The sequence below is a fragment of the Pseudophryne corroboree genome, chromosome 11 (genome assembly GCF_028390025.1).
Source record: "Pseudophryne corroboree isolate aPseCor3 chromosome 11, aPseCor3.hap2, whole genome shotgun sequence".
In the NCBI taxonomy this organism is placed as follows: domain Eukaryota; kingdom Metazoa; phylum Chordata; class Amphibia; order Anura; family Myobatrachidae; genus Pseudophryne; species Pseudophryne corroboree.
Genome location: NC_086454.1, coordinates 347,791,191 through 347,812,875, shown reverse-complemented (window position 1 = coordinate 347,812,875; position 21,685 = coordinate 347,791,191). Strand labels below are relative to the sequence as shown.

The 21,685-nt window shown below is 46.8% G+C and overlaps 1 protein-coding gene across 3 annotated transcripts in view; it reads right to left on the bottom strand.

The window, feature by feature from the left end:
* The window catches only part of CDH13 (cadherin 13), a 1,087,951-nt gene that overhangs the window by 608,711 nt on the left and 457,555 nt on the right, over positions 1-21,685 (bottom strand). For all 3 annotated transcript variants that reach the window (XM_063945965.1, XM_063945966.1, XM_063945967.1), the window contains one exon: positions 13,437-13,547. In XM_063945965.1, coding sequence (XP_063802035.1) covers positions 13,437-13,547 — 111 coding nt within the window. The remainder of the gene's footprint in view (positions 1-13,436; positions 13,548-21,685) is intronic.

Genomic DNA, 21,685 nt, shown 5'->3' with positions numbered 1-21,685 from the left:
AGAGTCTGAGCACTAGAGGGCTCAGACTCTACTGCGCATGCGCAGATCTCCGGGAAAATGTGTTCTAGCGGCGCTGCGGATGCCGGCGCTGGACTTCGGAGGGGTAAGTATTTTACAAATGGGTGCAGTGTGTGCGGTGGGGGCCCCCTCTGGACTTAGGGGCCCGTGTGCACCGCACACACTGCACCCATTATAGAAACGCCAGTGCATTATGTATAAGTAAACAATATGTGTTGCAGTATTTGTTCGACATCCCACCCAAACATAGATCATAGTTGCCTACCCTCCTGGATCATGTGGGAGAGTTCCGTTTGAAGCTGTTGTCTCCCACCGCCCTGCATTATAAGTAAAATCTCCCAATTCTTTTGATTCTTCACTGCAGCCAGGGTTCCACCAAGGGATTTCTGTGCAAGGACAGTGATTTGCTGCAGTCACTAGCATGACTTCTGTCCAAGCCCAGCATCCTCCGCTGTCGGCTCAGCAAATCCTTGTAGGACCCCTGGCAGTAGAGGCCCTGACACTTGTGATCTGTGACTTCCTATCTCAGCATCTGCTGTGCTAGTGTGTGTGAGATGTGGAATGTTTTATTAGTAATCTTTAGTTAAACACACAAAAAAATAAGAATTTACTCACCGGTAATTCTATTTCTCGTAGTCCGTAGTGGATGCTGGGAACTCCGCAAGGACCATGGGGAATAGACGGGCTCCGCAGGAGACTGGGCACTCTAAAGAAAAGATTAGGTACTATCTGGTGTGCACTGGCTCCTCCCTCTATGCCCCTCCTCCAGACCTCAGTTAGGGAAACTGTGCCCGGAAGAGCTGACATTACAAGGAAAGGATTTTTGGAATCCAGGGTAAGACTCATACCAGCCACACCAATCACACAGCATAACTTGTGATAACCTTACCCAGTTAACAGTATGAACAACAACTGAGCCTCACTCAACGGATGGCTCATAACAATAACCCTTATTTAAGCAATAACTATATACACGTATTGCAGAAAGTCCGCACTTGGGACGGGCGCCCAGCATCCACTACGGACTACGAGAAATAGAATTACCGGTGAGTAAATTCTTATTTTCTCTGACGTCCTAGTGGATGCTGGGAACTCCGTAAGGACCATGGGGATTATACCAAAGCTCCCAAACGTGCGGGAGAGTGCGGATGACTCTGCAGCACCGAATGAGCAAACACAAGGTCCTCCTCAGCCAGGGTATCAAACTTGTAGAACTTTGCAAAGGTGTTTGAACCCAACCAAGTAGCCGCTCGGCAAAGCTGTAAAGCCGAGACCCCTCGGGCAGCCGCCCAAGAAGAGCCCACCTTCCTTGTGGAATGGGCTTTTACTGAATTTGGATGAGGCAATCCAGCCGCAGAATGAGCCAGCTGAATCGTGCTACAGATCCAGCGAGCAATAGTTTGCTTTGAAGCAGGAGCACCCAGCTTGTTGGGTGCATGCAGGATAAACAGCGAGTCAGTCTTCCTGACTCCAGCCGTTCTGGAAACATATATTTTCAAAGCCCTGACTATGTCCAGCAACTTGGAGTCCTCCAAGTCCCGAGTAGCCGCAGGCACCACAATAGGTTGGTTCAAATGAAACGATGATACCACCTTTGGGAGAAATTGGGGATGAGTCCTCAATTCTGCCCTGTCCATATGGAAGATCAGATATGGGCTTTTACATGACAAAGCCGCCAATTCCGACACACGCCTAGCCGATGCTAAGGCCAACAGCATGACCACTTTCCACGTGAGATACTTTAGTTCCACGGTCTTAAGTGGCTCAAACCAGTGGGATTTCAGGAAATCCAACACAACGTTAAGATCCCAGGGTGCCACTGGTGGCACAAAAGGGGGTTGAATATGCAGCACTCCCTTAACAAACGTCTGAACCTCAGGCAGTGAAGCCAGTTCTTTTTGAAAGAAAATGGATAGGGCCGAAATCTGGACCTTTATGGACCCCAATTTTAGGCCCATAGTCACCCCTGACTGTAGGAAGTGCAGGAATCGACCCAGCTGGAATTCCTCTGTAGTGGCCGTCCTGGCCTCACACCAAGCAACATATTTTCGCCATATACGGTGATAATGCTTTGCTGTCACGTCCTTCCTAGCCTTTATCAGCGTAGGAATAACTTCATCCGGAATGCCTTTTTCCGCTAGGATCCGGCGTTCAACCGCCATGCCGTCAAACGCAGCCGCGGTAAGTCTTGGAACAGACAGGGCCCTTGTTGCAGCAGGTCCTGTCTGAGAGGCAGAGGCCATGGGTCCTCTGAGATCATTTCTTGCAGTTCCGGGTACCAAGTCCTTCTTGGCCAATCCGGAACAATGAGTATTGTTCTTATTCCTCTCTTTCTTACTATTCTCAGTACCTTGGGTATGAGAGGAAGAGGAGGAAACACATATACCGACTGGTACACCCACGGTGTCACTAGGGCGTCCACAGCTATCGCCTGAGGGTCCCTTGACCTGGCGCAATATCTTTTTAGCTTTTTGTTGAGGCGGGACGCCATCATGTCCACCTGTGGCAGTTCCCATCGCTTTGCAATCTGTGTGAAGACTTCTTGATGAAGTCCCCACTCTCCCGGGTGGAGGTCGTGTCTGCTCAGGAAGTCTGCTTCCCAGTTGTCCACTCCCGGAATGAACACTGCTGACAGTGCTTGCACGTGATTCTCCGCCCACCGAAGAATCTTTGTGGCTTCCGCCATTGCCATCCTGCTTCTTGTGCCGCCCTGGCGGTTTACATGGGCGACCGCCGTGATGTTGTCTGACTGAATCAGCACTGGCCGGTTTCGAAGCAGGGGCACTGCTTGACTCAGGGCGTTGTTAATGGCCCTTAGTTCCAGTATATTTATGTGTAGAGAAGTCTCCAGACTTGACCACAGCCCTTGGAAGTTTCTTCCCTGAGTGACTGCCCCCCATCCTCGGAGGCTTGCATCCGTGGTCACCAGGACCCAGTCCTGTATGCCGAATCTGCGGCCCTCGAGAAGGTGAGCACTCTGCAGCCACCACAGAAGAGACACCCTGGCCCTTGGGGACAGGGTGATCAGCCGATGCATCTGAAGATGCGATCCGGACCACTTGTCCAACAGATCCCACTGAAAGATCCTTGCATGGAACCTGCCGAAGGGAATGGCTTCATATGAAGCCACCATCTTTCCCAGGACTCGCGTGCAGTGATGCACCGATACCTGTTTTGGTTTCAGGAGGTCCCTGACCACAGATGCTAATTCCTGGGCCTTCTCCAGCGGGAGAAACACCTTCTTCTGTTCTGTGTCCAGAATCATGCCCAGGAAAAGCAGACGCGTCGTAGGAATCAGCTGCGACTCTGGAACAATCAGAATCCAGCCGTGCTGTTGCAACACTTCCTGAGAGAGTGCTACGCTGATCAACAACTGCTCTCTGGACCTCGCCTTTATGAGGAGATCGTCCAAGTACGGGATAACTATAACTCCCTTCTTCCGAAGGAGTATCATCATTTCGGCCATTACCTTGGTAAATATCCTCGGTGCCGTGGACAGGCCAAACGGCAACGTCTGGAACTGGTAATGACAGTCCTGTACCACAAACCTGAGGTACTCCTGGTGAAGTGGGTAAATGGGGACATGCAAGTAAGCATCCTTGATGTCCAGCGACACCATAAAATCCCCCTCTTACAGGCTTGCAATAACCGCTCTGAGCGATTCCATTTTGAACTTGAATTTCTTTATATAAGTGTTCAAGGATTTTAAATTCAGAATGGGTCTCACCGAACCGTCCGGTTTCGGTACCACAAACATTGTGGAATAGTAACCCCTTCCCTGTTGAAGGAGGGGAACCTTGATTATCACCTGCTGGATGTATAGCTTGTGAATTGCCGCCAGTACTACCTCCCTTTCCATGGGGGAAGCTGGCAAGGCTGATTTGAGGTAATGGCGGGGGGGAGTCGCTTCGAATTCCAGCTTGTATCACTGAGATACAATTTGAACAGCCCAGAGATCCACCTGTGAGCGAACCCACTGGTTGCTGAAGTTTCGGAGACGCGCCCCCACCGCACCTGGCTCCGCCTGTGGAGCCCCAACGTCATGCGGTGGACTTAGTGGAAGCAGGGGAGGACTATTGTTCCTGGGAACTGGCTGCATGGTGCAGCTTCTTACCTCTACCCCTGCCTCTGGCAAGAAAGGATGCGCCCCTGACCCTCTTGCCTTTCTGAGAACGAAAGGACTGCATTTGATAATACGGTGCTTTCTTAGGCTGTGAGGAAACCTGAGGCAAGAAAGTCGACTTTCCAGCTGTCGCTGTGGACATGAGGTCCGATAGACCGTCCCCAAACAATTCCTCACCCTTATAAGGCAAAACCTCCATGTGTTTTTTAGAATCAGCATCTCCTGTCCATTGCCGAGTCCATAAGACCCTCCTGGCAGAAATGGACATAGCATTAATTCTAGAGCCCAGCAGGCAAATGTCCCTCTGAGCATCCCGCATATATAAAACGACATCTTTTATATGGCCCAGGGTTAGCCAAACAGTATCTCTGTCGAGGGAATCTATGTCGTCTAACAGAGTATCTGTCCACGCTGCTACAGCACTACACATCCAGGCTGAAGCAATAGCAGGTCTCAGTAGAGTACCAGAGTGTGTATACACTGACTTCAGGATAGCTTCCTGCTTTCTATCCGCAGGCTCCTTTAGGGCGGCCGTATCCTGAGACGGCAGGGCCACCTTTTTAGATAAGCGTGTCAGCGCCTTGTCCACCCTAGGGAATGTTTCCCAACGTAACCTGTCCGTTGACGGGAAAGGGTACGCCATCAGTAACCTCTTAGAAATCACTAGTTTCTTATCCGGGGAACTCCACGCTTCTTCACATAATTCATTTAATTCATCAGATGGGGAAAAAGTCACTGGCTGCTTTTTCTCCCCAAAAATATAAACCCTCTTGGTATTAACAGGGTTAATCTCAGAAATGTGTAATACATCTTTCATTGCAATAATCATGTATCGGATGGCCTTGGTCATTTTAGACTGTAAATGTGCCTCATCATCGTCGACACTTGAGTCGGACTCCGTGTCGACATCTGTGTCAACCATCTGAGATAGAGGGCGTTTATGAGCCCCTGACGGTTTCTGAGTCGCCTGGGCAGGCGCGGGCTGAGATCCCGGCTGTCCCAAGGCTGCAGCGTCATCAAACCTTTTATGTAAGGAGCTTACATTGTCGTTTAAGACCTTCCACATATCCATCCAATCAGGTGTCGGCCCCGACGAGGGCGACACCACACTTATCTGCCCTTGCTCCGCCTCCACGTAACCCTCCTCATCAAACATGTCGACGCAGCCGTACCGACACACCGCACACACACAGGGAATGCTCAGACTGAGGACAGGACCCCACAAAGTCCTTTGGGGAGACAGAGAGAGAGAGTATGCCAGCACACACCACAGCGCTATATAACACAGGGATTTTCACTGATAATAAGTGATTTACCCAATAGCTGCTTTATATGTCTTATTAGCTCCCCCCCTTTCTTTTTAACCCGTCTTGTACCTGGATACTGCAGGGGAGAGCCTGAAGAGCTGCTTCCAGCGGAGCTGTGAAGAGAAAATGGCGCTGGTGTGCTGAGGAAGAAGGCCCCGCCCCCTCAGTGGCGGGCTTCTGTCCCGCTTTCTGTGTAAAAAAATGGCGGGGGTTTTTACATATATACAGTGCCAGACTGTATATATGTATACTAGACAAAACAAGGAGCGCTGAAACCAGATATATAATAAAAATATTTATACAGCTTTATTAAAATATAATCCACATGTATAACCACATTTAAAAATTAGTAAACATATAGAATTACTTAAATCCTGTGCCTATGACACAGTATAAATGTCCGTTAAGACTTTGTGTGAATCCATCCATAAATGTATTGAAGTAAGTCTGTATCAACTTCTCATGGAGATGCAATGTACATCCGAATTTATACAGTCTCTGTAATCTCAGTTTCTTATGTGACACATATGCATGTGTATCCACGGGGGAGAGCGCTGTGTTGGTTAGATGTCTCCAGCGGTATTCTACGACCCCGGAATGTTATAACCGCAATGTGAGCTGATGAATACTCACGGCCGCCGCGGCTTGTATTGGACGGGGAGCGTACCTCTTTGGCCAGGTCACGCTTCAGCAATATCCCCGTTTAGCGGCTCGCCGGCCGATCGTGCAGTCACAGAGAGAAATGGAGAGTCGTCGGCCAACAGGATTCAAGTGATAAATGCCCTCCTTACGCGTTTCTCAGCCAGTAGGGCAAGCGGTTTCGTCAAAACCTCTGACGAAACCGCTTGCCCTACTGGCGGAGAAACGCGTAAGGAGGGCACTTATCACTTGAATCCTGTTGGCCGACGACTCTCCATCTCTCTCTGTGACTGCACGATCGGCCGGCGAGCCGCTAAACGGGGATATTGCTGAAGCGTGACCTGGCCAAAGAGGTACGCTCCCCGTCCAATACAAGCCGCGGCGGCCGTGAGTATTCATCAGCTCACATTGCGGTTATAACATTCCGGGGTCGTAGCATACCGCTGGAGACATCTAACCAACACAGCGCTCTCCCCCGTGGATACACATGCATATGTGTCACATAAGAAACTGAGATTACAGAGACTGTATAAATTCGGATGTACATTGTATCTCCATGAGAAGTTGATACAGACTTACTTCAATACATTTATGGATGGATTCACACAAAAGTCTTAACGGACATTTATACTGTGTCATAGGCACAGGATTTAAGTAATTCTATATGTTTACTAATTTTTAAATGTGGTTATACATGTGGATTATATTTTAATAAAGCTGTATAAATATTTTTATTATATATCTGGTTTCAGCGCTCCTTGTTTTGTCTAGTGTATAATTGTTAGTTTTAATTGGTGGACCAGTACCACCACTAGGAGCTGCAAAAACTGGATATTAAATAAATAATAGTGGTCATTATTTTACAAGTATATTGGTTTTTTTTGGTGGTTTTTTTAAGCGCTGTGTTTTTATAAGGATTATTGTATATATGTATTTTTATTGCCAAAAGGTACTTCAATTGCCCAGGGCGCCCCCCCCCAGCGCCCTGCACCCTACAGTGACCGGAGTGTGTAAGTGTGCTGGGAGCAATGGCGCACAGCTGCGGTGCTGTGCGCTACCTTAAATGAAGACCGGAGTCTTCTGCCGCCGATTTCGTCGTCTTCAAGCTTCTGTTCTTCTGGCTCTGCGATGGGGACGGCGGCGCGGCTCCGGGAACGGACGATCGAGGACAGGTGCCTGTGTTCGAACCCTCTGGAGCTAATGGTGTCCAGTAGCCTAAGAAGCACAAGCTAGCTGCAAGCAGGTAGGTTTGCTTCTCTCCCCTTAGTCCCACGTAGCAGTGAGTCTGTTGCCAGCAGAAGCTCACTGAAAATAAAAAACCTAACATACTTTCTTTCTAGCAAGCTCAGGAGAGCCCACTAGGAGCACCCAGCTCTGGCCGGGCACAGATTCTAACTGAGGTCTGGAGGAGGGGCATAGAGGGAGGAGCCAGTGCACACCAGATAGTACCTAATCTTTTCTTTAGAGTGCCCAGTCTCCTGCGGAGCCCGTCTATTCCCCATGGTCCTTACGGAGTTCCCAGCATCCACTAGGACGTCAGAGAAAGGACAATACATAAAAAGTTTTTACCAAGAGATTATCATTAAAGAAAGAATTCACACAAGGTCAAATTGCATTTTAAATGTATGGCATAGGCATCACATTTATCATGTGTATTGTGCTGATGGGGAGATGTACTAAGCTTTAGAAAGAGATGTGGTGGACAAAGATAAAATACCAGCCAATCAGCTTCTAACTGCCATGTTACAGGCTGGGTTTAATAAATGACAGGAGTTTATTGGTTGGTCTCCAAGGTAGGATGTGGTCATGTGACCGGTGCTCGGGATCCTGGCGCGGTCACCATGCCAACGCCAGGATCCCAAGTGATCAAAATGCCGGCAGACAGAATGCCGTCTCGCAGGGACTATTCCCACTCGTGGGTGTTTACCCACGCAAGGGGCTCTGTTGCCCCCCCCCCCCCCCCTCCGCCGCCATTCTGCTGCTGGGATCCCCAGCGATGGTCTTCCAGCCCCAGCCCTCCAAGGCTTAGTACATCTGCCCCTAAATGAGAATTATCACAGAATTAGATGCAAATACAGTAAGAATACCAGGATTGCAGGCAGCAATGTTAGTACTAATAACTGCAAAATTTCCCAAAATATATTGTTACTGATGTTATATAGAAATATTTTGCAACAAGCATTTAAGCTTAGGACACACCCATATGTGGAGCATGACACGCCCTTTGGGTGGAGCATGACCATACTTGTCTACCCTCCTGGAATGGCCGGGAGGCACCCGAAAATCGGGTGACCCTCCCGGCCCCCTGGAAGGGCAGGCAAGCCTCCCGTTTTCCCTGTCAGGCCCTCTGCACCCACCCTCGGCCGCCCACAGCAATAACAAATGGGCGGTCCGAGGGGATCCGATGACGCGATTTGCGCTGAATCACATAATCGTAACTCCATCCCCGCTATACAGTGCCTATTTTCTCTGCACTGTATAGCAAGGGACGGAGCCATGATGACGAGATGATGCCACGCCCCCCGGACTGCCCACTTCCCTGTCATCACGCCCCCCGGATAGCCCACATTGACTCTGATCACGCCCCCCTGACAGCCCATCATGCCGCCGGCCACGCCTCCATGGAGGCAAGTATGAGTATGACACCCCCCTTAATGGCGAGTCACCCCACGCTTTGTGGGTCGCATTCTACTACAGACTATAATATCCCTGAAACTAGTTTTCAAAAGCAGATTTTACATTTTATATACCCTATAATGCCAACAAGAAAAAAAAAAAAAAAAGAGAAAAAAAAATGCAGCTGTACAGAAAAAAAAAAAGTGAATTACGGTCTGCAGTAAAAGAAAGTTTTCCTCCCAAACTACCAGAATTGGACTGTAAATTATACGGCTAGAACTTCAATAAGAGATTTTCAAAAGCCTCTAAGCGATAGATTTCTTAAAAACCATATCTGAGGTATAATAACATACATTTACCAAAACCTCTCAATTTGCCCTTTTGTAGAATATTAGTTTTCTGTCAAAATGCTGCAGTTTGACGTTGAGAAAAGGCCGGTAGACGGCAGAGCCACAATTAGGGAAGGACAATGGTCTATCACTAGTCACTAAATATCTGCAAGCTCTTAGTTTATCATAGAAAATCCACTACATGCATCCATCAGTACTAATGGATCCCTGACAAACAGGCCATCGCTGTAATTAAAGCAGAACGGTTTATAGCCTGCTGCTTCCACCTTCCTCTCAGTCGATGGGAACAAGTACACTGGATAAGAAGTGTATAAAAAGAGACCCAAAAATAAAGAATATAATCTCCCTCTGCTTGTGTCGGCCAGCCTGGGAAAGAGTGGCATCGATAACGTTCGCCACTTGTCACCCACGCCATCTGGACACAAAGCCAGAAGCTGCCAAGAGTCTTATTAAACATTGTTATGTCATTGTTATCCCTTCAGATTGCATACCCTATGTGATTTGTCAAATAACAGCTCTGTGCACGCACTTCCAAGGCAGCACGCCGAGCTGGAGCAATCGTTATTTAATGAAACGCATAGAAAAAGTCGTTAAGTGGCTTAACACAGCTTTTCTGCCATAGTCAATCCGCTCCCATGCTTGTCCCGTCAATTATAATGACTTAAATTATGACCGTATGACAGAGCAGCGCTTAATTAAAGGCTGTTCGACAATAAATCCCCGCAATTATGGAGACAAAATCGGACCTCTTTACTAGTGTGGCAAATAACTGGATTACAAACCAGTGTGTGCGTGCCCGCGTGTAGTAAACAAATTCTCTCATCTCTATAATGGTCAGCAACTTTTATATTTCAGTTTCAGTATCCTATGTAGGTGTTCCCTTACTTGATCTCTCTTCCCCGCTAACTTAAACCGAACTGGGAAACTTTCCAACCAGGGTTACTTGGATATATATATTATGTAATGTCAGATAGCTGTTGGGAGAGGTTTGGGAATATTGTTGCACAATGTAAAGGCATTCTTTCTAACACTCAGATATCAGTTTGTATTTTCTAATAAAAAATAGAGAAATAACACTTGTATTGGCTTGAAGTCACAGTACTATTTTCACTTCTCTTTTCTTCCAAGTACCATACCTTCAAATAGTGTCTACTTTACTGGGACTGTCCAGATTCGGTAGCCAGAAAGAGGTGTGGCCTAACATGGATATGGGTGTGGTTTGGGTGGAAAAGGGCATGGCTTGGTGGAACTGGACATGGCGTGGCTGGATCTGCGGAGTTGCTTGACTTATAGGAGACCTGGCTTATATGTGTCCTGATGTTGCGTGTGGGCCATGAAGGTCGTACTATTGATGACCAATGGTTCTGTAACTATCAGAAGAACCCCACCGATGGTTTAGCCACCCATGGTTGAGTGCTGACCATCGCTGTTGCAGTATCGGAGCCGTGTCATTGATGATAAAAAAACAGTTGCCATCAGTCATAGACTATGGATGGTTGAGAACCATCCATGGTAGATGGCCATCCCTAATAGGCAGTGCAGTATATGGAATATGATTAACAATGGAAGTATAGATTCCTCTTTACTCCTAATTCACAATATATCAGCTTTGTACAGCAGCTGGGATCACTGAAACCCTCTATTCCATAGGTGGAACGTAATGGTCCCACGTGATGTTCATGAGTTATTACAATGTATACAGTTCATAAGCTACCATCGATAGACCTCTCCCAACCACCACCCTAACCACAAAGAAGCTTCAAAACCTAGCGGCAGATGCGCACAGTAATTAATAACCACGATGATACAACCCAACTTCCATAGAGTCACAACTAACGCGCCAACTATTGGGTGCGGGCAATATAGTGTAGTGCAATACAGCCTGCGGGCTATTGGTGCGGGCAATATTGTGTAGTGCAATACAGCCTGCTCCAACTGTACACTCCTCAATTGTCTGTTCATGGAAAAATTAAATAATATTACTACCGAAGCCAAATATTTAAATAAAATTGTCCCAGCTATCATACGGAGACAATATATACTGTAGGTACCCTACGGTAACAGAATTAAAGATTTAAGACTTCACAGAACAAACCTCTTTGAACATTAGATGTGAGCGCAGATCGCTCATGCAGATAGGGTCCAGGTCAGACCAATATAAAAATACATATGAAAATAAAGGGAAAGACACAGCAAGTAGGAATAGACACAAGGAAGCAGTGATGACGTCTATATGATACAGTAATACCCTTAAACATATCAATGCATTCACATAGCTCGGTCTAACTGATTAATACCATGTTTAAACAACAACACAAATAATGTAATACCTGAAAACCTCTTATTATGTCTGAGGAAACCATTAAAATCCATTTTAAAGAGACATTCTGTTGCACCGGCAGCAAACGTCTGATGTATGTCACCACTACACGGGACAAACAATTTGTGTTTTGGCAGGACACAGTTTCACTTCTTGTAATTGATTTAATTTCCGTGCTCAACATTATACACAAGTGACAAAAGGTTCTGAAGGTATAAATCAAAATAGCTGCACCACGGAGTGCAGACCTTTCTCCAACACCACCCAGAATGTCACAGTGAAAGGACGGCTGAAGATATAACATAGAATGTAATGTAATGAAGTGTTGTTATACACTTATGGACCAACGACCCCTTTCATATAACCATCATGGTAAATAGGGGGACATCACATTTAGAATCCATTCGTTCTCCCTGCAGTACTGATAAAACCTAGGGTTCTTTATTACAATCCCTCCCAAGATATATGAAGGGGCGTTATACACCAGGTAAAAGCCTATTGTTTGGAGGATAATTCAATAGTCACATTTATTTCTCTGGTTTCTTAATATAACATTTATCTTGCTAAGGTACTGTATACGTTTATGAAAACAAGAAACTGCAAATCCAGACCAGTCACCAAACTAAAGGGTTAATAAGCCAAATTTGCTGCAACAAGGCTGAATGTTTTTTTTTTTTTTTTTTTTTGGGGGGGGGATCCACGGGTTTGATGTGAGTGACAGTAAGTAACATTATGAGTAAATCAACTTAGAAACATCTTGGACTCTTATGTCTACTGTACCAGACGCAACCTAATCAATCATTGGAAATGTAATTTTCCCTAGAAGATGTCAAATCGTCTACATCAAGTACATCTTATTTTAAGTATATCCAACAAAGGAAAACAATGTGCTGTATGTTTTTAACCAGAAAAATATATAAGATTAATGATTCATCATTCACCCGATCAAAGTCCTATCTAGTCCATCTATGGGCTATTTATTTAGTACGCGGGCAACACGCGGCCCTCCACTAGGCTTCCTAGCCATAGATTCAAGACTGAACTGCCCCAAAAAGTCTGATTGGCCATGACACATAAAGGAGCCTTTACCATAGCACACAAACTCCAGGGAGATGCCCAATTTCAAATAAATAAGTCTTCTCTATTAACTATATGATACTAATAGGGATGGTTATACTGTGATAACTAAAGAGATTTGGTCAAGCGGCTTGTGTTGTTGTAAGATGACTCTATGCTTGATAATGGTCCAATCAACTCAGTGATAGGCGTGTTGGCAACTACATACAGAAGATGACCTCTGCTGACTTGTGGGCAAGTTCTTCTTCAAGCTGCACTATTATGGCCACTGTAATTCGAAAAGAGATCAAACTACCTAAGAGCCAATTGCCAGGTCTGGCCAACTTTGGCCACATACCATGTGTGGCTGGCATTATTCTTATATCCACTAATAACTTTACCTGAGCCCCAAACCAAAATCTATACTTTTTCCAGACTTTATCCGATAAAGTAACTCAGTCTAGCCAAAGCTGTAGTAACCAAAACCCAAGAGCTAACCCTTCTAACTATCCCTAGACCTAGCTCATCCTATCTGTAAACCTGAATTGTAAAACCTCAAAATCGCTTGAATCTCATCCTCCAAATTCCACAATAAACAGAACACCTCTGGCGGTATTTATAATGCTAGTTTTGTGTTGCACAACTAATTTACTAAGCTCTAGTTTTAAATCCACCAAAGTTTCTACTTCACTCGAGTTTCTTTATACTACTCCAATTACCCCATTAGTGCTGAACATGACTGGTGGTACTTTAATATTATGTTTGCTCAGGGCCCAAAATTCACTAATATTTATATAAATAGTTAATGTAATACATTTGAGAATGGACAAATATGTTTTAGATGGGTGAAGGATTGTAGGTTGAACATAAACTATCCAAACGGAACAGACGTAACATTAGCCAACCATAAATATATACATCTAAATAGTCTATCATAAAATCATGAACATTCCGTACAAGCATATCTGCAGTATTAGTAGCAGCCAAGGAACACAACAGAGACTTACTTTGCCCACAGTTTTGGGAAAAGGTATTCTTTGATTCTCTGGAATAGAGATGGTTGGTGCCACAATAGCCCTCCTATGTCTCAAAAGTGCATGATGTCTTGGTGATTTGTTCTGAAGAGAAAAAAAGATCAATAGGTTACTAGAAACATATCAATAATAACACAGTCTGAAAAAAAATTGTTTCGTTCTCAAGGATACTTGACCAAATTTAAGTTATTCTGGGGTTGCTGTATTCAAAAATGAAAGTTTTTTTTTCGAATCGGCTTAGTTCTTGAGATAACGGATATGCTCAATTAACTGTTAAGGGAGCAATCTACCGGAAAATTCTACAGGGTGAGACACACAAATATGCTAGGTGTTCACTCCATGATCATTCTAGAATATTCCCCCTCCGTATATAAGTGATCAGCCAGTGAGAGTTGGCAATTGAGCATACATGTATCTCAAAAATTAGAGCCAAACTAGCAAAACTGATGTCATATTTGGAATCAGCACCACAAAGTTATGCCAAATTCACTCTAATATGATTGGCAATAAAAAGAGTGTTGATCAGTGCAGTCAGATCTGAATCAATATACAAGCAATACTTAAAGAAAACTGACTTTTTTATTTTATTTATAGTAATCACAATTCGTTCCGATTTTAAAAAAGTTACAAAAAGTGCAGCCCTAAGCTTAAAAACGTTCACACAACAGTAGGAAGTATCATAAGATTTTTATTAGAACTGCAATACCACTTAGGAACATATTTTCCCAAGGTTGCCCCATCTTCCTAACCAGAGCTCTGGGGAATGCAACGGATACAGAAGGCATTTAATATGCCTGGAGGGTGTTAAACCTACTAGGCTTTAGTCAGCACACATTCAGTAGGAAGGGGTTCATTTTTTGTGAGAAAGTTGGTGTTTCAGCATGGCACGGTTTGATTGTGGCCTATCATGGTTCGAGGGGCATGTTGTAGGTGGGTTTTAGGGCTTTATATTATTGTTTTCTGAGCTGGGAGGTCTCTTGCTTCTTAGGATGTCCCCACCTTTCCTCCCTTATCTTTTTTTAATGGTACTGTTGCTTTTTCCTTGTAGAAAAAGAAGAGTGGTTGACTCGCTGTAAGTCTTCAGGTGCTCTCCTTGGGCTAATACATGAGTTAGACTGATTCCTACTTGCCGGATCAGGAGGCCTTTTTGTGTATTATAAAATAAGATTTTAAACCTCTCCGTAAATCTTTTTCTTGTAGTCCGTAGAGGATGCTTGGGACTCCGTAAGGACCATGGGGAATAGACGGGCTCCACAGGAGACATAGGCACTAAAAAGAACTTTAGGTATTGGTGTGCACTGGCTCCTCCCTCTATGCCCCTCCTCCAGACCTCAGTTAGAGAAACTGTGCCCAGAGGAGACGGACAGTACGAGGAAAGGATTTTGTAAATCCAAGGGGAAGATTCATATCAGCCCACACCATTCACACCGTATAACTTGGGATATACGAACCAGTCAACAGTATGAAACAAAACCAGTATCAGTCCAAAACTGATCCAACTGAAACATAACCCTTATGTAAGCAACAACTATATACAAGTTCTGTAGGATGTTGTCCGCACAGGGACGGGCGCCCAGCATCCTCTACGGACTACGAGAAAAAGATTTACCGGTAGGTTTAAAATCTTATTTTCTCTTACGTCCTAGAGGATGCTGGGGACTCCGTAAGGACCATGGGGATTATACCAAAGCTCCAAAACGGGCGCGGAGAGTGCGGACGACTCTGCAGCACCGAATGAGCAAACATTAGGTCCTCATCGGCCAGGGTATCAAACTTGTAGAATTTTGCAAAAGTGTTTGAACCCGACCAAGTCGCGGCTCGGCAAAGTTGCCGAGACGCCCCGGGCAGCCGCCCAAGAAGAGCCCACTTTCCTAGTGGAATGGGCCTTGACCGAATTCGGTAACGCAATCCAGCCGTAGAATGAGCCTGCTGAATCGTGTTAGTCTGTTTAGACGCAGGAGCACCAACCTTGTTGGCTGCATACAGGATAAACAGAGCCTCTGTTTTCCTAACCCGAGCCGTTCTGGCCACATAAATTTTCAATGCCCTGACCACATCTAGGAACTCGGAATCCTCCACGTCCCTTGTAGCCACAGGCACCACAATAGGTTGGTTCATATGAAAAGAAGAAACCACCTTAGGCAAAAATTGGGGACGATTCCGCAACTCAGCTCTATCCACATGGAAAATCAGATAAGTTCTTTTGTGAGACAAAGCCGCCAACTCTGACACTCGCCGTGCCGAAGCCAAGGCCAATAACATGACCACTTTCCAAGTAAGATACTTCAATTCAACTGTTTGAAGCGGTTCAAACCAGTGAGACTTAAGGAACCGTAACACCACGTTAAGGTCCCATGGTGCCACTGGAGGCACAAAAGGAGGCTGGATATGCAGCACCCCTTTCACGAAAGTCTGGACTTCTGGAAGAGAAGCCAATTCCTTTTCCTTTTGAAAAATGGATAAGGCTGAAATCTGAACCTTAATGGAGTCTAACTTTAGGCCCAAATTCACTCCTGTTTGCAGGAAGTGGAGAAAATGGCCCAGATGGAACTCTTCCGGAGGAGCAGTCTTGGCTTCGCACCAAGACACATACTTCCTCCAGATACGGTGATAATGTTTCGATGTCACCTCCTTCCTACCCTTTATCAGAGTAGGAATGACCTCCTCCGGAATGCCCTTCTCCGCTAGGATCCTGCGTTCAACCGCCATGCCGTCAAACGCAGTTGCGGTAAGTTCTGGAACAGACAGGGCCCTTGTTGTAACAGGTCTTCCCTGAGAGGAAGAGGCCACGGATCTTCTGAGAGCATTTCCTGTAGATCTGGATACCAGGCCCTTCGAGGCCAATCTGGAACGATGAAAATCGCCTGAACCCCTCTTAGTCTTATGATTCTCAGTATCTTTGAGATGAGAGGAAGAGGAGGGAACACATAGACCGACTGAAACACCCATGGTGTCACCAGTGCGTCCACTGCAATCACCTGAGGGTCCCTTGACCTGGCGCAATATCTCAGAAGTTTCTTGTTGAGGCGTGAAGCCATCATGTCTGTTTGAGGCAGACCCCACTGACTTGCAATCTCTGCGCAGACTTCCTGATGAAGTCCCCACTCTCCTGGATGCAAATCGTGTCTGCTGAGGAAGTCTGCTTTCCAGTTGTCTACTCCCGGAATGAAGAATGCTGTCAGAGTGCTTACATCACTCTCCGCCCATCGAAGAATCTTTGAGGCTTCTGCCATAGCCACTCTGCTCCTTGTGCCGCCTTGGCGGGTTACATGAACCACTGCTGTGATGTTTTCTGACTGAATCAGAACCGGTAGACCTTGAAGTAAGGTCTGCGCCTAATGAAGGCCGTTGTATATGGCCCTTAATTCCAGAATGTTGATGTGTAGACAAGCCTCCTAGCTTGACCACAGACCCTGGAAGTTTCTTCCCTGTGTGACTGCTCCCCATCCTCGGAGACTCGCGTCCGTGGTCACCAGAACCCAGTCTTGGATTCCGAACCTGCGACCCTCTAGAAGGGGAGCACTCTGCAGCCACCACAGGAGAAATATCCTGGCCCTGGGGGACAGGCGGATCATCTGATGAATCTGTAGATGTGACCCGGACCACTTGTCCAGAAGGTCCCACTGAAAGGTTCTGGCATGGAACCTGCTGAATGGAATGGCCTCGTAAGATGCCACCATTTTTCCCAGCACTCGCGTGCAGTGATGTACCGACACCCTGTCTGGCTTCAACAGGTCCCTGACCAAGTCCCGCAGTTCCTGGGCCTTTTCCGTCGGGAGAAAGACCCTCTTTTGTTCCATGTCCAGAATCATGCCTAAGAAAGGCAATCTGGTTGTTGGAACTAACTGTGACTTTGGCAGGTTTAGAATCCAACCGTGTTGTTGTAACACCCTCAGGGAGAGAGATACTTTGACCAGCAACTGTTCTCTCGATCTCGCTTTTATCAGGAGATCGTCCAAGTATGGGATAATTGTGACCCCCTGCTTGCGCAGGAGCACCATCATCTCCGCCATTAATTTGGTAAAAATTCTCGGGGCTGTGGATAGCCCAAACGGCAACGTCTGAAATTGGTAGTGACAATCCTCCACCACAAATCTCAGGAACGCCTGATGAGGTTGATAAATAGGGACATGAAGGTATGCATCCTTTATGTCTAGAGACACCATATAATCTCCCCCTTCCAGACTTGCAATGACCGCCCTGAGCGACTCCATCTTGAACTTGAACCTCTTTAAGTACAGGTTTAAGGATTTTAAATTTAGAATGGGTCTGATCGAACCGTCCGGTTTCGGGACCACAAACAGGGTTGAGTAATAGCCCATCCCCTGCTGCAGCAGGGGGACCTTGACCACCACTTGTTGGAGACACAATTTTTGAATTGCTGCCAAAACTACCTCCCTCTCTGAGGAAGAAGTCGGCAGTGCCGATTTGAAAAACCGGCGAGGAGGCACCTCTTTGAATTCCAGCTTGTACCCCTGGGAAACAATGTCTATTGCCCAGGGATCCACCTGAGAGTGAACCCAGACTTGGCTGAAAAGACGAAGACGTGCCCCCACTGGAGCGGACTCCCCCAGCGGAGCCCCAGCGTCATGCGGTGGATTTAGTAGAAGCCAGGGAGGACTTCTGTTCCTGGGAACTGGCTGTAGTTGGCAGCTTTTTCCCCTTGCCCTTACCTCTGGCAAGACAGGAAGATCCCCGAGCTCTCTTGGATTTATGCGGCCGAACGGACTGAATTTGATAATGTGGCGCTTTCTTAGGCTGTGAGGAAACAGAAGGTAAAAAAGTTGATTTACCAGCAGTAGCTGTGGAAACTAGGTCCGCGAGACCTTCCCCAAACAACTCCTCACCCTTGTACGGCAAAACCTCCATATGCCGCTTTGAGTCGGCATCATCCGACCACTGTCGGGTCCACAGCGCCCGCCTGGCAGAAATCGCCATAGCGTTTGCTCTGGACCCCAGTATGCCTATGTCCCTTTGAGCCTCTCTCATATAAAGGACCGCATTCTTAATATGTCCCAGGGTCGATAAAATAGTTTCCTTATTCATCATATCCATATCAGCAGATAAGGTATCGGTCCACGCTAGTACAGCACTACAAACCCAAACCGACGCTATTGCCGGCCTGAGTAATGTACCGGTATGTGTGTAAATTGACTTCAAGGTAGTTTCCTGCTTGCAGTCAGCAGGATCCCTGAGGGCCGCTGTATCCTGATACGGCAGCGCCATCTTTTTGGAAAGGCGCGTCAACGCCTTGTCCACCCTTGGGGAGGATTCCCACCTTATCCTGTCCTTGATAGGGAAAGGATACGCCATAAGAATCCTTTTGGGAATCTGCAGCTTCTTATCTGGAGTTTCCCAAGCACTCTCAAATAACTCATTTAATTCAAAAGAAGGTGGAAAAGTCACCTCAGGCTTCTTTTCTTTAAACATGTGGGGCTTAGGATTAGGCACCGCGGGGTCATCTATAATATGCAGCACATCCTTTATAGCAATAATCATATAATGAATACTCTGCCAATTTTGGCTGCAACCTCGCAACTCCGTGTCGGTATCTGTGTCAACTATCTGAGAAAGCGGACACTTTTGAGACCCAGAAGGTCCCTGTAACATAGGGAAAGGCAGGGTATGACCCTCTGTGTTGTCCCTGGACTCTGCTTTGTCCAAACGTTTGTGCAATAAATTCACATTTGCATTTAAAATATTCCACATATCCATCCAGCCATGTGTCGGCATTGCCGAAGGCGACACCACACTCATGCGCTCCACCTCCTCCCTAGGAGAGCCTTCCGCTTCAGACATACCGACACGCACGTACTGACACACCACACACTCAGGGAAAGCTCTATCTGGAGACAGTTACCCCACAAGGCCCTTTGGAGAGACAGAGAGAGAGAGTATGCCAGCACATACCAAGCGCCAATACTCTTGGGAAAAAGAAAAATATTACCCGGATACAGCGCTATTCACTGCACCCAATTATGTGCCCCCCCCTTCTTAAAAACCCTCTGTCACCTGTGATCAGCAGGGGAGAGTCCGGGGAGCCAGCTTCTCAGCGTGTGCTTGCGGAGAAAATGGCGCTGGTGAGTGCTGAGGGAGAAGCCCCGCCCCCTCAGTGGCGGGCTTCGGTCCCGCTCTTTCTTTAAACTGGCGGGGGCTCTGAAATAATATCAAACTAATTAATTATATTCCTAAAAGCCAGTGCTGAGGTCTACATTGCAGCCCAGGGTGCCTCCCCTCCCCCCGCGCCATGCACCCCACAGTGTGCGCTGTGTGTGTGTGTTGTGGGAGCAATGGCGCGCAGTGTTACCGCTGCGCGTTACTTCTCCGAAGCTCTGAAGTCTTCTGCCCCCTGTGAAGTCTTCTGCCTTCCTATACTCACCCGGCTTCTATCTTCCGGCTCTGCGAGGAGGACGGCGGCGCGGCTCCGGGACGAACCGCTAGGGAAGACCTGCGTTCTGACTCCCTCTGGAGCTAATGGTGCCCAGTAGCCTAAGATGCAGATCCTAGCATTTAAGTAGGTCTACTTCTCTCTCTCCTAAAAAAATAAGAATTTACTTACCGATAATTCTATTTCTCGGAGTCCGTAGTGGATGCTGGGGTTCCTGAAAGGACCATAGGAATAGCGGCTCCGCAGGAGACAGGGCACAAAAAGTAAAGCTTTAGGATCAGGTGGTGTGCACTGGCTCCTCCCCCTATGACCCTCCTCCAAGCCTCAGTTAGGTACTGTGCCCGGACGAGCGTACACAATAAGGAAGGATTTATGAATCCCGGGTAAGACTCATACCAGCCACACCAATCACACTGTACAACCTGTGATCTGAACCCAGTCAACAGTATGATAACAGCGGAGCCTCTGAAAAGATGGCTCACAACAATAATAACCCGATTTTTGTAACTATGTACAAGTAATGCAGATAATCCGCACTTGGGATGGGCGCCCAGCATCCACTACGGACTCCGAGAAATAGAATTATCGGTAAGTAAATTCTTATTTTCTCTATCGTCCTAGTGGATGCTGGGGTTCCTGAAAGGACCATGGGGATTATACCAAAGCTCCCAAACGGGCGGGAGAGTGCGGATGACTCTGCAGCACCGAATGAGAGAACTCCAGGTCCTCCTTAGCCAGGGTATTAAATTTGTAGGATTTTACAAACGTGTTTGCCCCTGACTAAATAGCCGCTCGGCAAAGTTGTAAAGCCGAGACCCCTCGGGCAGCCGCCCAAGATGAGCCCACCTTCCTTGTGGAATGGGCATTTACATATTTTGGCTGTGGCAGGCCTGCCACAGAATGTGCAAGCTGAATTGTATTACACATCCAACTAGCAAAAGTCTGCTTAAAAGCAAGAGCACCCAGTTTGTTGGGTGCATACAGGATAACAGCAAGTCAGTTTTCCTGACTCCAGCCGTCCTGGAACCTATATTTTCAGGGCCCTGACCACATCTAGCAACTTGGAGTCCTCCAAGTCCCTAGTAGGCGCAAGACACCACAATAAGCTGGTTCAGGTGAAACACTGACACCACCTTAGGGAGAGAACTGGGGACGAGTCCGCAGCTCTGCCCTGTCCGAATGGACAAACAGATATGGGCTTTTTTGAGAAAAAAACCACCAATTTGACACTCGCCTGGTCCAGGCCAGGTCCAAGAGCATGTTCACTTTTCATGTGAGATGCTTCAAATCCACAGATTTGACTGGTTTTAAACCAATGTGTTTTGAGGAATCCCAGAACTACGTTGAGATCCCACAGTGCCACTGGAGGCACAAAAGGGGGTTGTATATGCAATACTCCCTTGACAAACTTCTGGACTTCAGGAACTGAAGCCAATTCTTTCTGGAAGAAAAATCGACAGGGCCGAAATTTGAACCTTAATGGACCCCAATTTGAGGCCCATAGACACTCCTGTTTGCAAGAAATGCAGGAATCGACCGAGTTGAAATTTCTTCGTGGGGCCTTCCTGGCCTCACACCACGCAACATATTTTCGCCACATGTGGTGATAATGTTGTGCGGTCACCTCCTTTCTGGCTTTGACCAGGGTAGGAATGACCTCTTCCTGAATGCCTTTTCCCTTAGGATCCGGCGTTCCACCGCCATGCCGTCAAACGCAGCTGCGGTAAGTCTTGGAACAGACATGGTACTTGCTGAAACAAGTCCCTTCTTAGCGGCAGAGGCCATAAGTCCTCTGTGAGCATCTCTTGAAGTTCCGGGTACCAAGTCCTTCTTG